Source organism: Pelophylax lessonae (genome assembly GCF_965119305.1).
Source record: "Pelophylax lessonae genome assembly, chromosome: 1".
Taxonomy (NCBI): Eukaryota; Metazoa; Chordata; class Amphibia; order Anura; family Ranidae; genus Pelophylax; species Pelophylax lessonae.
In genome coordinates this window covers 624946015-624959691 of record NC_138768.1, presented here as the reverse complement: position 1 = coordinate 624959691, position 13677 = coordinate 624946015, and the positions used below count along the sequence as shown (strand labels likewise).

General features: G+C 47.5%; 1 protein-coding gene across 1 annotated transcript in view; it reads left to right on the top strand.

Moving 5' to 3' along the window:
• Nucleotides 1–4296: 4296 nt before the first annotated feature.
• The window catches only part of MAD2L1 (mitotic arrest deficient 2 like 1), a 33182-nt gene continuing 23801 nt past the window's right edge, over nt 4297–13677 (top strand). The window contains exons 1-2 of the mRNA XM_082243584.1: nt 4297–4479; nt 13165–13311. Of these exons, the coding sequence (XP_082099710.1) occupies nt 4410–4479; nt 13165–13311 (217 nt within the window). The 5' untranslated portion in view covers nt 4297–4409. The remainder of the gene's footprint in view (nt 4480–13164; nt 13312–13677) is intronic.

The following is a 13677-nucleotide window of genomic DNA, read 5'->3' as shown; positions in this document are numbered from 1 at the left end:
CTGCAGTACAGTACAGTTTACCTCAGGAAGCTCACTCAATTCTATTTAAAGAGGAAGTAAACCCTCCTCTGACACTTTTCCCTATAGGTAAGCCTATGATAAGGCTTACCTATAGGTACTGTAAATATCTCCTAAACATGTACCGTACGATGCATACTAGCTCATTATGTGTTTCTCTTACAGGTTGCAAAAATAAGAGAATTTTTTTTTTTCAGGTTTACAACCTAGCTGTAGGTTTATGGCCTAGCTGTGACTAGCATTATACAGTGCAACTCAGTGTTACTCAGAGTTAACCACTTAAACCCTGGAAGATTTTACCCCCTTCGTGACCAGGGCCTATTTTGCGATTCGGCACTGCGTGATTTTAATGGACAATTGCGCGGTCATGCGATGCTGTACCCAAATGAAATTCCCCACAAATAGAGCTTTCTTTTGGTGGTATTTGATCACCTGTGCGATTTTTTGATCATGCGCTATAAACAAAAAAAGAGCGTCAATTTTGCAAAAATAGCAATATTTTTCAAATTTTTTTATATGAAATTCCCCAAAAAAAATGTAAAAATCAAAATTTTATAACATTTTAGGCCAATTTGTTTTGTGCTACATATGTTTGGTAAAAAAAATCACAATAAGCGTATTTTGATTGGTTTGCGCAAAAGTTATCGCGTTTACTAACTAAGGGAAAGATTTTTGTCATTTTTATTGTTTTTTTTTTTAACGAGTAATGGCGGCGATCTGCGATTTTTTTTGCGGGACTGAGACATTGCAGCGGACAGATCGGACCCTTGACTGACATTTTCTGACACTTTTGGGGGTACCAGTGACATTACTACAGTAATCAGTGCTATACATATGCACTGTTACTGAAAAAATGACACTGGCAGGGAAGGGGTTAACTTTATTAGAGATGCAGTGGCTATGTGTGTCCCTAGGGGCGTGCTTCTTACTGTTGTGGGACGTGGCTTTTCATGTAACAGCAGAGATATACGATCCTACATAGCAGGACCGTATGATCTCTGCTGTTACACAAGGGGGAATGACAGGCGGCTTTGTTTACATTAGCCGCCTGCCTTTTTCCCTCTGTAACCGACGATCACGAGTGAGCGGTGGACATCGGGTCCGCCGCTCACACGCGCGGGGGGGGGTTCGTGAGCGAGCGGGAGCGTGCCTCTGGCGGCGCGCGCTCGCTCCCTAGAGCCTCACAGGCTAGTGACATACCCCTACGTCACTTTGCCTGTGAGGGGCTGACCGCCGCCGTATATAGTCGGCAAGTGGTTAATCAGCATTAATCAGTCGTCCCAACTAATTGTGCATAGTTATACAAGTTGGAGTATCCCACTCATTCCCTTCTCCCATCCAAGTTCTCAATAAAAACACAAAAACCAAAGCTCCTGGACTGTTTCCTGACTGAGCCAAAAATCACTTGGGGAATGTTGAACTGTCGTGTTGTTGCTAATGGTAATCAGCAGCTCCCAAGGGAGTAGTGCTACAAAGTGCCACAAAGGGAAAGTGTAAAAATAAAAATAAAGTAAACAAAAAGAAAAATTTAAAGTGCCCCCGTCGCCGTGTGCTCGCACGCAGAAGCGAATGCATAAGTATGTTGTGGCTACATATGTAAACCCTGCTCAATCCATACGTGTGAGGTAGTGCCGCAAACGTTAGAGCGGGAGCAACAATTCTAGCCCAAGACCTCCTCTGTAACTCTAAACTGATAACCTGTAAAAAAAAAATTAAAGCGTTGCCTATGAAGATTTTTAAATACCGCAATTTTTTTTAATCAAATTTTATTGAAATTTTCAAAAAGTATAAACAAAAGAAAATACAGTCTATTTTCAAGGTCTATCAGTCTTTTCGCCTGCTCCCCCATCTCCCTGCGTAGCCGTCACTCATCAACAGCAGCCGTTATCAACAGCAGCTGTGATGGTGGGGGACAGTAGGGCGGCAACGGCTTGGGCTATGTGGGTGTATTGGTCCTCATCGCTGGGGGAGACAGTGCCATCTGTATATGGCTGTGGATAGGCCGCGAGTCCTGCTAGTGGCACAGGAGATGTGGCGGCCATATTGGCTGAGCATGCGGAGGGAGGTTCGGCGTCTGAGCGGGCCTCTCCTGAACCCGGAGTACCGTCTATTACATACTGGTCCATGCCTGCGACTTTCCTGGGTAGGATGGAGGCGAGTTTGGGTGTCACCGCAGGGTGGGGGAGCCGTTGCAGAGGTTTTATAACCAGGTTACTCCGGAGCCACCGCTCTGCCTGCCTAGCTCATCAGGCGCCGGAACTGGAAGTAGTTTGCGCAATTTTAGTGTGACATGTTAGGTATCTATTTACTTGGCGTAACATTATCTTTCAAATTATTTGTAAAAATTGGGCTAACTTAAGAATTTTTTTTTCCAAAAAACAAACGTTTGAAAAAAAAAAATTGCTGCTCAAATTCCGTGTGACATAAAAAGTTGCAATGACCACCATTTTGGTCCCTAGGGCAGTGATGGCGAACCTTGGCACCTCAGATGTTTTACATTTCCCCTGATGCTACCCTACACTCAGACATCTCAAGTCTCCCGCAAGTCGCGGGAGACTCCCGCTATCCGCCCTGAGCTCACGGACACCCGCGAGCTCAGAGCAATATCCCGGCTCTGTGTGTGAGTCAGTCTGAGTGAGTCAGATGAGATGACTCATCGATCGATGCAGGCAGGAGTGTGACAGCTGTCAGCAAGCTGAGCCTGCACAGACATCACGTCGGAGCCGAAGTAGATCCGGCTCACAGGCGGAGTGATATGAGTCATGCACTCCGCCTGTGGGAGGAGCTGCAAAGAGCAAGAAGCGGATTTGCTCTCTACTACAGCCACATTCTACTCCAGGAGGCATTTTGGCGCGCGGGACCGTGACACTGTGACACCCCACTCTGTGACAGTACCAGCAAGTGACCAGGCCAGTACCAGCAAGTGACCAGCACCAGTGACCAGGCCAGTACCAGCACCAGTGACCAGGCCAGTACCAGCACCAGTGACCAGGCCAGTACCAGCACCAGTGACCAGCACCAGTGACCAGGCCAGTACCAGTACCAGAACCAGTGACCAGCACCAGTGACCAGGCCAGTACCAGTACCAGCACCAGTGACCAGCACCAGTGACCAGGCCAGTACCAGCACCAGTGACCAGGCCAGCACCAGTGACCAGGCCAGTACCAGTGACCAGGCCAGTACCAGCACCAGTGACCAGGCCAGTACCAGCACCAGTGACCAGGCCAGTACCAGCACCAGTGACCAGGCCAGTACCAGCACCAGTGACCAGCACCAGTGACCAGGCCAGTACCAGCACCAGTGACCAGGCCAGTACCAGCACCAGTGACCAGGCCAGCACCAGTGACCAGGCCAGTACCAGCACCAGTGACCGGTACCAGCACCAGTGGACCAGTACCCGCACCAGTTACCAGCACCAGTGAACAGTACCAGCACCAGTGAACAGTACCAGCATCAGTGACCAGTACCAGCATCAGTGACCAGGTATACTGATTACATTTCATTTCATTATTCTCTGGTAGTGTTAAATTGGAAAGGGGGGTGCGGCGCAGGCGTGCGTGGGGGGGGGGGGGGAAGGCGTCATGTGCGGGGGGGGGCTCACCTCCCTGAAATGACTTTGCACCTCCCTGAAATGAGTTTTTGCAGGTTGGGATGTCTGCTACACTGCATGAGTGCATGAGCATTGTGGGAAACATAGTTCCAAAACATCTGAGGTGCCAAGGTTCGCCATTACTGCCCTAGGGTCACTGCTAAAAAAAAGTATAATGTTTCAGGGTTCCTGATGATTTTTACATGTAGGAGCTGAGTGGCAGAATTGGCCCCATATGGAAGTGGTTAATTACCACCTTAATCAGCCACAGAACCTGTGTAATTAATATATGTGTCCTGGTTTAAAGGGGTGCAGTGGTAACCCTATTTGTGAAAGATAAAAAGTGCATTTTACATACAACAAACCAAAATGAGGTACAAATGAGGAGGACAGAGGGACTTTGTTCCAAATCTGGGACAGTTGGGAGCTATGCATGAACTCTCCAAGCTGTCCGCCACTCTAACAAGTATATTCATTACAAATTGGCTTAGCTAGCGTGCAGTCACATGCACATTTATGCGTGTTAGTCCCTTCCTGCCCTTAGTAAAAATGGCCGACGTTCACAGATGACGCATACTGCATACAGTGTGCTGTGCATGGCTGTATCTAGCTTGCTTACCCTTACCAAAAATGGCTGAAAACACAGCAAAGACGACTATCTACACGTAACCAACCAGAGAGCACGCTCGTCGGCTGGGCGTGGCAATTGCCTCGCTGGCGGTTTGAAGCGGAAGGCGCGACTCTTCATAGAAGTGTTTGGGTTGCAGTGAATCGGGTGACGGTCGCAGGGCCAGGAAGAGAGATGGCGGGGCAGCTGACATGTGAAGGGATCACTCTGAAAGGCAGCGCGGAGATCGTGTCCGAGTTCTTCTGTAAGGGGAATGAATGAGCTGCCATGTATGATAGGCTGACTGTGACCCCCAACCTCTCCGGTGTACTTAGGGGTGAACTACAAGGTGCAATAGGGTAAAGAAGGAGCGGTAACCAATCAAGTGTCTGATCTGGAGTGGGCGTGTCTGAGAACTCAGCAGCCTTGTTCACACTTTTGTCTGCTCTTTGAAATGTACAGCTAGAGGAAATGTTCCCTATTAAAGGGGAATGTCACGTGTGGCTATTGTATACACATAGTGACATTGATCCAGCTTGGACCCTGTATAACTATGTATATACCATATCTGGCTGATGCCCTGGAAATCACTGCGATACACACTGCTGATCTCTACTAGCTTCAGGGTCCCATGCTCTGTGGCTGCATTAGATTGGTTGCTCAGCATTAATAAAGGGCTCAGATCACAGTCCTAATCTACCTGAGCAATCCCGCCAGGAAGCCGTCATTGCACGCCTCCAATCATAGGCAGTGAGGCATTTCCTGGTCCGCAGCTGCACTGCTTGTTATTGGCGGTGTGCAGTGACAGCTTCCTAGTGGGATTGCTCAGGTGGGTTGGGACTGCGATCTGAACATTAGGAACAAGAGGGCGCACCAGCCTTTCACATTACCTCGAAAAAAAAGAAATTGGCTTTAAAAGTGCAAATTCATTCTCGCAAACGAAGATTATACAAAGGCATATTAATAATATTGTTGCATCACAGATATGAAGTCCTTGCAGCAACTGTCTAATGCGTTTTGAGGACCTGCTTTTCCTCCGAGCCTAGGATCTGAACATGTCTGAGCCCATCACTATTTGGCATGGGCACTGTTCAGAGTATGATTTGCATTTTCCCAGTGAATGCATGTTTCTTTAAGCACTTAACCAGTTTTGGACCAGAAGGATTTGCCCCCTTAATGACCAGGCCCTGTTTTGCGGTTCGGCACTGTGTTACTTTTACGGACAATTGCGAAGTCATGCGATGCTGTACCCAAATAAAATTTACTTTTTTTTCCCCCCACAAATAGAGCTTTCTTTTGGGGGTATTTGATCACCTGTTCGATTTTTTTTTTGCGCTATAAACACAAAGAGCGACAATTTTAAAAAATAAATATATATTTTTCACATTCTGCTATATGACCTTCTCAAAAACAAATTTTAAAAATCTAAATTTTTTTTAACGTTTTAGGCCAATTTGTTTTCTACTACATATTTTTGGTAATAAGCATATTTTGATTGGTTTGCGCAAAAGTTATCGTGTCTACTAACTACGGGAAGGATTTATGTAATTTTTAATGTGTTTTTTTTTTTTTTGCGGGACTGCGACATTGCGGTGGACAGATCGGACCCTTGACTGACATTTTTGACACTTTTGGGGTTACCAGTGACATTACTACAGTGATCAGTGCTATACATATGCACTGTTACTGTAAAATGACACTGGTAGTGAAGGGGTTAACTTTTTTTGAGAGGGAGGGGCTGTGTGTCCCTAGGGGCGTGATTCTAACTGTGATTGGCTGTGGCTTGAGGTGTAGGAACAATGATCAACGGTCCTACATAGTAGAACCGTATGATCACTGTTCCTACACAGGGGAGAACGACAGGCGGCTTGTTTACACTAGCCGCCTGCCTTTCCCCCGCTGTCACGGACGATCGTGAGTGAGCGGCGGACATCGGGTCCACCGCTCACGCGCGGGGGGGTTCGTGACCGCGCCTCCAGCGGCGCTCGCTCCCCAGAGCCTCACAGGCTAGTGACGTACTGGTACATCAATTTGCCTGTGAGGGGCTGACCGCCGCAGTATATGTACTTGCGGCGGACGGCAAGTGGTTAAGATCGTGACAGGGGGGTGAATGGAGGTCGCAATTTTTTTTTTTTTTATTTTTTTTTGATCGTGCAGCTCTAATGTATATTGAACAAAATTATAAAGGCAGCACTTTTGTTTTTGCCCCCATTTTTCATGAGCTCAAAGGTCTTAAGAGTCGGTTCACACTGGGGCGGCACGACTCTGTACTACTTCGGGGGCGTCTTGTGCAGTTCCGTGCACCTCGAATTCCGCACACTTCACATAATGGAAGTCTATGCAAGTCGGTCCGAGGTCGCCCCAAAGTAGTACAGGACCCTTTTTCTAAGTCGGAGCGACTTGTGTTGCTCCTATTAGAACGGGTCCTGTAGCAGTCAATGGACTGCGAGGGACCGCGACTTGTCAGGCTGACAAGTCACTCTAGTGTGAATCGAGTCTAAGACTTTTTCTATGTACACAAAAGGTCTATTTCTCTCAAATATTGTTCACAAATCTGTCTAAATCTGTGTTAGTGAGCACTTCTCCTTTGCCTAGATAATCCATCCACCTCACAGGTGTGGCATATCAAGATGCGGATTAGACAGCATGATTATTGCACAGGTGTGCCTTAAGCTGGATACACACTATACTACTTTTGTTGTTAGATTGCCTTTAGATTTACCTTCAACTATGTAGTGCAAGGGCCTGACTGATTGCATACAAATTGAAAGTGTTTAGATTTGACCTCATATTATATGGTTTTGGTTTCGGCCGATAATGGGTTAACATTGCCAAAAATAATGGCCGCCGTGGAGAAGGAGGAGGGCGCAGCGCAGCGCAGGGCAGGCTTTAAAAGTCCCACCTCTGGCCGGCCGTCCGCCTCTCAATGACGTCCCTACTACTCTGTGCATTAGTGAATGGACATACCAGGCGGGAGGGCGGGGCGAGCGGCAGCTATAGATATTACTATGTGATCCTTCCCTGTGCATCCCTGTCAGCCTGTCAACTATGTGTGAATGAGAACAGAACAGAACTGACCTAACACTGGGCGGGGGGGCGGGGCGAGCGGCCGCTATAGATATTACTATGTGTGAATGAGAACAGAACTGACCTGACACCGGGCGGGGGGAGCGGCCGCTATTAGCTGTAACTATGTGAGCGCTTCACTTCCTTGTCAGCGGAGATACATGCCTGTCAGGGAAGTGAAACGCTCACATAGTTACAGCTAATAGCGGCCGCTCCCCCCGCCCGGTGTTAGGTCAGTTCTGTTCTGTTCTCATTCACACATAGTTGACAGGGATGCACAGGGATGGATCACATAGTAATATCTATAGCGGCCGCTCGCCCCGCCCCCCCCGCCCGGTGTTAGGTCAGTTCTGTTCTCATTCACACATAGTTGACAGGCTGACAGGGATGCACAGGGAAGGATCACATAGTAATATCTATAGCGGCCGCTCGCCCCGCCCTCCCGCCTGGTATGTCCATTCACTAATGCACAGAGTAGTAGGGACGTCATTGAGAGGCGGTGTCCCCGGCCAGAGGCGGGACTTTTGAATGAAGGACACCCGAGGAGGGGTAGCTGAGGCAGTGGGGGGGGGGGGGGGAGCTGAGGCAGCTTACCAATGATATTTGTATTATGAAGCATGAGGGATTAATGTATTGTCACTGCTGGTCACTCATCTATTAGTGACTGACCAGTGGCAGGTAATTAACCCCTTTGTGCTGCATTAGTGCAACCAGTATCAGTGCAACCAGTGTTAATTAACACTGATACTGGTTGCACTAATGCAGCACAAAGGGGTTAATTACCTGCCACTGGTCAGTCACTAATAGATGAGTGACCAGCAGTGACAATACATTAACCCCTCATGCTTCATAATACAAATATCATTGGTAATTTAACCTCTTGCCAACCCGTCACAGTACATATATTGTGACAGGGTGGCAGCGACAGATGTACGTCGCTGCCTGTTTTTGGTGTATGCCCCTGTTCTATCCATTTTACATTTTTTGGGGGGAAAAAGTCGGTTTCGGTTTTTGGCCAAGGGCTTCCTGCATTTTCGGTTTCGGCCCAAAATTTTCATTTCGGTGCATCCCTAGTTTTGGAAAATCTAAAGACAATTGTATAGTGTGTATGGCCCATTAGGCTGGCCACAATAAAGGCCACTCTAAAATGTGCAGTTTTATCACACAGCACAATGCCACAGATGTCAAAAGTTTTGAGTGCAATTGGAATGCTGACTGCAGGAATGTCCACCGGAGCTGTTGCCCTTGCATTGAATTATTTCTCTACCATAAGCCGTCTCCAAAGGCATTTCAGAGGATTTGGCAGTACATCCAACCGGCCTCACAACCCAACCGCAGACCAGTTACACCAGTCCAGGACTTCCATCTCCAGCATCTTCACCTCCAAGATTGTCTGAGACCAGCCACCCAGACAGCTGCTGCAACAATCGGTTTGCATAACCAAAGAAATTCTGCACTAACTGTCAGAAACTGTCAGAAACCATCTCAGGCAAGCTCATTTGCATGCTCACCAGGGTCTTGACCTGACTGTAATTCGCCGTCGTAGCTGACTTAAGTGGGCAAGTGCTCACATTTGATGGTGTCTGGCACTTTGGAGAGGTTTTCTCTTCACGGATGAATCCCGGTTTTCACTGTACAGGGCAGATGGCAGAAGCGTGTATGTCGTAGTGTGGGTGAGTGGTTTGCTGTCAATGCTGTGGATCGAGTAGCCCATGGGTGGCGGTGGGGTTATGGTATGGGCAGGTGTATGTTATGGATAATGAACACAGGTTCCTGAGGCCCATTGTTGTGCCATTCATCCACGACCATCACCTCATGTTGCAGCATGATCATGCACGGCCCCATGGTGAGAGGATCTGTACACAATTCCTGGAAGCTGAAAACATCCCAGTTCTTGCATGGCCAGCATACTCACCGGACATGTCACCCATTCAGCATGTTTGGGATGCTCTGGATCAGCGTATACAACAGCGTGTTACAGGTCCTGCCAATATCCAGCAACTTCGCACAGCCATTGAAGAGGAGTGGACCAACATTCCACAGGCCACAATCAACCTGATCAAATCTATGTGAAGGAGATGTGTTGCAATGCTTGAGAAAAATTGTGGTCACACCAGATACTGACTGGTTTTCGGACCCCCCCCCCCCCCCCCCCTTCCCCAATACCGTAAAACTGCACATTTTAGGCTGGCCCTATATTGTACAGTCTTCTTTAAATTTGCCTTCAACTATATAGTACAAAGGCCTGCCCAATTGGATACAAGTGAAAGTGTTGTTTAGCTTTGACCTCCATATTATGTGGTTTGTGGTAAATCTAACAGAAGATTCTACAAGAAAATTGAACATGTATGGCTAGCCTAAGGGTCCTTTCACACGAATGATCCGATCAGATCCGCCTGTCAGTTTTTTAGGCGGATCTGATCGGATCCCCCATGCATCCCTATGGGGCAGCGGATGTCAGCGGAAACATGTCCGCTGCCATCCGCATCCGATCCTGTCCGTGAAATCCGGACGGATGGAAAACCTATTTGCCATCCGTCCAGGGGATCGGATGAGAGCGGACAGGCGGTCCGCTCTCATCCGATTCCCCCATAGAGATGCATGGGGCTCTGACACCTCCCTCTCCACACACAGAGCGGAGAGGGAGATGTCGCCTTCCTGCTCAGCGTGTTTTCAATCCCCTGCTGAGCAGCACGGATCCGCCTACGGAGGCGGACCGTGTGAAAGAGCCCTTATTGTGGCCAGTTTAAGGCACACCTGTGCAATAATCATGGTGTCTACTCAGCATCTTGATATGCCTCATCTGTGAGGTGGACAGATCATCTCTGCAAAGGAGAAGTGCTCACTAACACAAATTTAGACAGATTTGTTATACATTTTTTTTTTTTCTCAAATATTGGTTGTGTGTATATGTATGTATATGTGTGTGTGTGTGTATATATATATATATATATATATATATATATATATATATATATATATATATATATATATATATATATATATATATATATATATATATATATATATATATATATATATATATATATATATAATTTTTTTTTTTTTTTTTTTTTTTTTACTAGCAATGGCAGCGATCAGTGACTTATAATGGGACTGTGATATTGCGGCGGACAAATCAGACACCTAACTGACACTTTTTTGGGGACCAGTGACACTAATACACTGACCAGTGCTAAAAATGTGCACTGTCACTGTACTAATGACACTGGCAGGAAGAGGTTAACATCAGGGGCAATCAAAGGGTTACTGTGTGCCTAACGTTTCAGTGTAGTGGGGGAGGTGCTTTTACTAGTGGATGGAATGGATCAATGTTTCTGCTTTACAGGAACACAGGATCCATGTCTTATGTACTGACAGAATCTGCCTTGTTTACATAGGCAGACCAGCATTCTGTCAGTGTACCAAATGATCGGCTCCCGCTTGAGTGAGCTGCCAGCGGCGCTCACTTACGCCTAAAACCCGGAAGTGCAGATTCACGCGTATGTGATTTTGCACAGCGTGGTAGTACTGTAGCAGTAAATTTGCTATGGGGCGGTTGGTAAGTGGTTAATGATGCCGAGCAACCAACCTCTTATGTTCAAAATGCAGCAGGGTAGCCGTTCGGCAAGAAACACTGAAGCTAGTGTACCGGGGGAGCAGCTGTGTCTACTACTGCGATTTCCAGCTTCCAGGAGGATCTCACAGATCTAGTCTATGTAAAGTCCAAGCTGGACCTTAACTGTCAAATTAAGGCTGCCTATAAAGTGCAGCCAAAATTTAAAATCAGCACCTACAGTCCGTAGGATGGGGCCTTTGTGCTGATACATACACCGCTTCTATAGGTGTCCGCTCTCCTCCACCGGTACCCGCTATGTCTGTCCCGGGCCCGCAGTTGGAAAAGCAGAGCCCGGGATACATAGGGGTCGCTTTACTGGCGTGTGTGGAAGCAGTTGGGCGGTAGCGGAGCCTTACAAGTAAGCCCTGCTGTTTGCCCAAAGCAGGGCTAAATGTATTAGCAAAAAACCTGCCCAGTGCCCAGAGCTGCACGTATCGGGTGATATAAATAGCGCATCCCTGAGCTGACAAAAGGCCAGGGATGCGCTGGACAGGTAAGTGCCCTAACATTAAAGTCTGCAGCTACATATTTGTTTTTGTAGATGCTGACTTTTAAATGGGGGGGGGGGGTTTGTTTAAAAAAAAAAAAAAAAAAACATGTTATACTTATTTGCCCTGTGCACAGAGGAGCACCTGGCCCCTCCCTCCTCCAAGCAGCTTGCTATGGGCGCACCCGAGCCAAACCGCTGCTGTGGGTCTATTTAGACACAGAGCCGTCGCCCACCCCTGCCCTCTCTCTTTATTGGCTCACTGACTTGGCTCCCGCTGCTGTCTCAGCCAATCAGAAGAGACAGTCCTGGACAGCCAAAGGGAGCTGCTGCATACAGAAGGTTTTTTTTGTCTTAATACATTAAGATAAAAAAAACCTGCCTTTAAAACCACTTTAACAACTTTGCTACCGGGCACTTTTACCCCCTTCCCACCTAGACCAATTTTCAGCTGATATTTAGGACACGGTTAGTGCAGATGTCGTTTTAACACAAGCCGATTTTTTGCTTTTTTTTTTTTTTTCCCCTCTTCATGCTGTCAGAGCGAGGAAAGAAAAGCCAACAACCTGCTTGTGTTTACGTCAGTGATCAGCTGTCAGTGGACACAGCTGATTAGGTGGTAAAGGGCCACTGTGATTGGCTTTTTACCCTGGTCTTGGCAAACAAAGCTGGCCAGCGCGATCACTGGAAGACGTTCATGGACGCCCCCCCAGGCATAGTAAGTTCGTGCTATAGCCATCTACCGGCTATAGCACTGACAGCTTAAAGTGATTGTAAAGCTTTGATTTTCATTTTTGCTAAATGTCATACTTGTCTGTTGCTATGTGCATCACTCCTGGCACCTCCTCTTCAGCAAATGCCCCTATAGAAAAACCCTTTCTTATGGGGGCACTCATGCAGGTTTGCTCCTGAGCCACCCTGTCTGTGTCTATAGACACATAGTGCAACACGGTCCTGCTCCCTCATCACAGAACTTGTTTAAATGCAGCAGGAGCCAATGGCTTCTTGCAGCCTGCAAGGAGAGCGAGCAGAGAAAGCCACTGCTCGCACGCACAATGCTGGATTAAAACCGGACTCAGGAAAGTATAAGGAGGGGGGCAGGGGGATCCTGTGACACAGGTCTTGTAGCTTTTGTAACCCTGGAGATGTAAAAACAATTTAGTGCCGGTTCACACTAGGTCGCTCCGACTTAGGGGGCGACCTGTGAAGTTGCGTGCAGCGTGACTTCGGCGCGACTTGCACGGACTTCATAAAATGAATGTCTATGCAAGTCGCCTCCAGGTTGCCCCGAAGTAGTACAGGACCCTTTTTCTAAGTCGGAGCGACTTGTGTCGCTCCCATTAGAACGGCTCCTGTACCGCATAATGGGAGAGTGACGGACCGCGACTTGTCAGGCTGACAAGTCGCGGTCCAAGTCAGACCAGTGTGAATGCGGTCTTAATGTGAACCTCAAGGTGTTTAATAAATGTAGCCCTTGCTGCAATACTCGCATTCAGCCCAGAACTGCAATACTCTTTTTACCACAAGATGTCCTCAGTCTTCCAGGTAAATGACAGCCAGCATAGTGTGAGTGCAGAGCTTCATAGGTCCTCACTGTGTAATGGTGCAGAGATCATTAACCAGCCCAAAGACTTCAAAAGAAGACAAGTTTAAGAAAAACTGCTGGGGGGAACCTTCAGGAGGGAGGGGGATAAGCCAGAATTTGAGCTTTAATTTATGTATATATATTTTCTTTTACTATTATGGTTATTTATAAAACACACCTTTTGTCACCACAGTTTTTGGCATCAACAGTATTTTGTATCAGCGTGGTATTTATCCTCCAGAGACCTTCACCCGTGCACAGAAATATGGGCTCACCCTGCTAGTCTCTACAGATCCAGGTCTAAAGGACTACTTGAATACCGTGGTGGAGCAACTCAAAGGTACTGATGGGAATACAATTTGGTTCCTTTTTTAGGCTCATTTTCCCTAAAACGTCTTTCAGGACAGCACCTTAGAGAGATGGCTCCTCCCTCTCCTCATCAGGAAACACCCCATCCACCAGATTTTAAAAGGAGGCTTCTCCCACCATTCATCAGTTTTTGTGTTTCCTCCGGCCGAGGAACACCTCTGTGGGGAGCTGGGCTCTTAAGGTGCTATCCTGAGAGACCGGGCTTCCTACGTCCACCTACCCTTTTTTTGGAGACGGTTGCTTCTCCCATTCACGCGACCGACTGCAGTGCATGGGCTCCTTCTTCCTCTTCAGTGCTCTAGGCTGAGTCAGGACCCCGCAGAGCACAGCCCTGGGA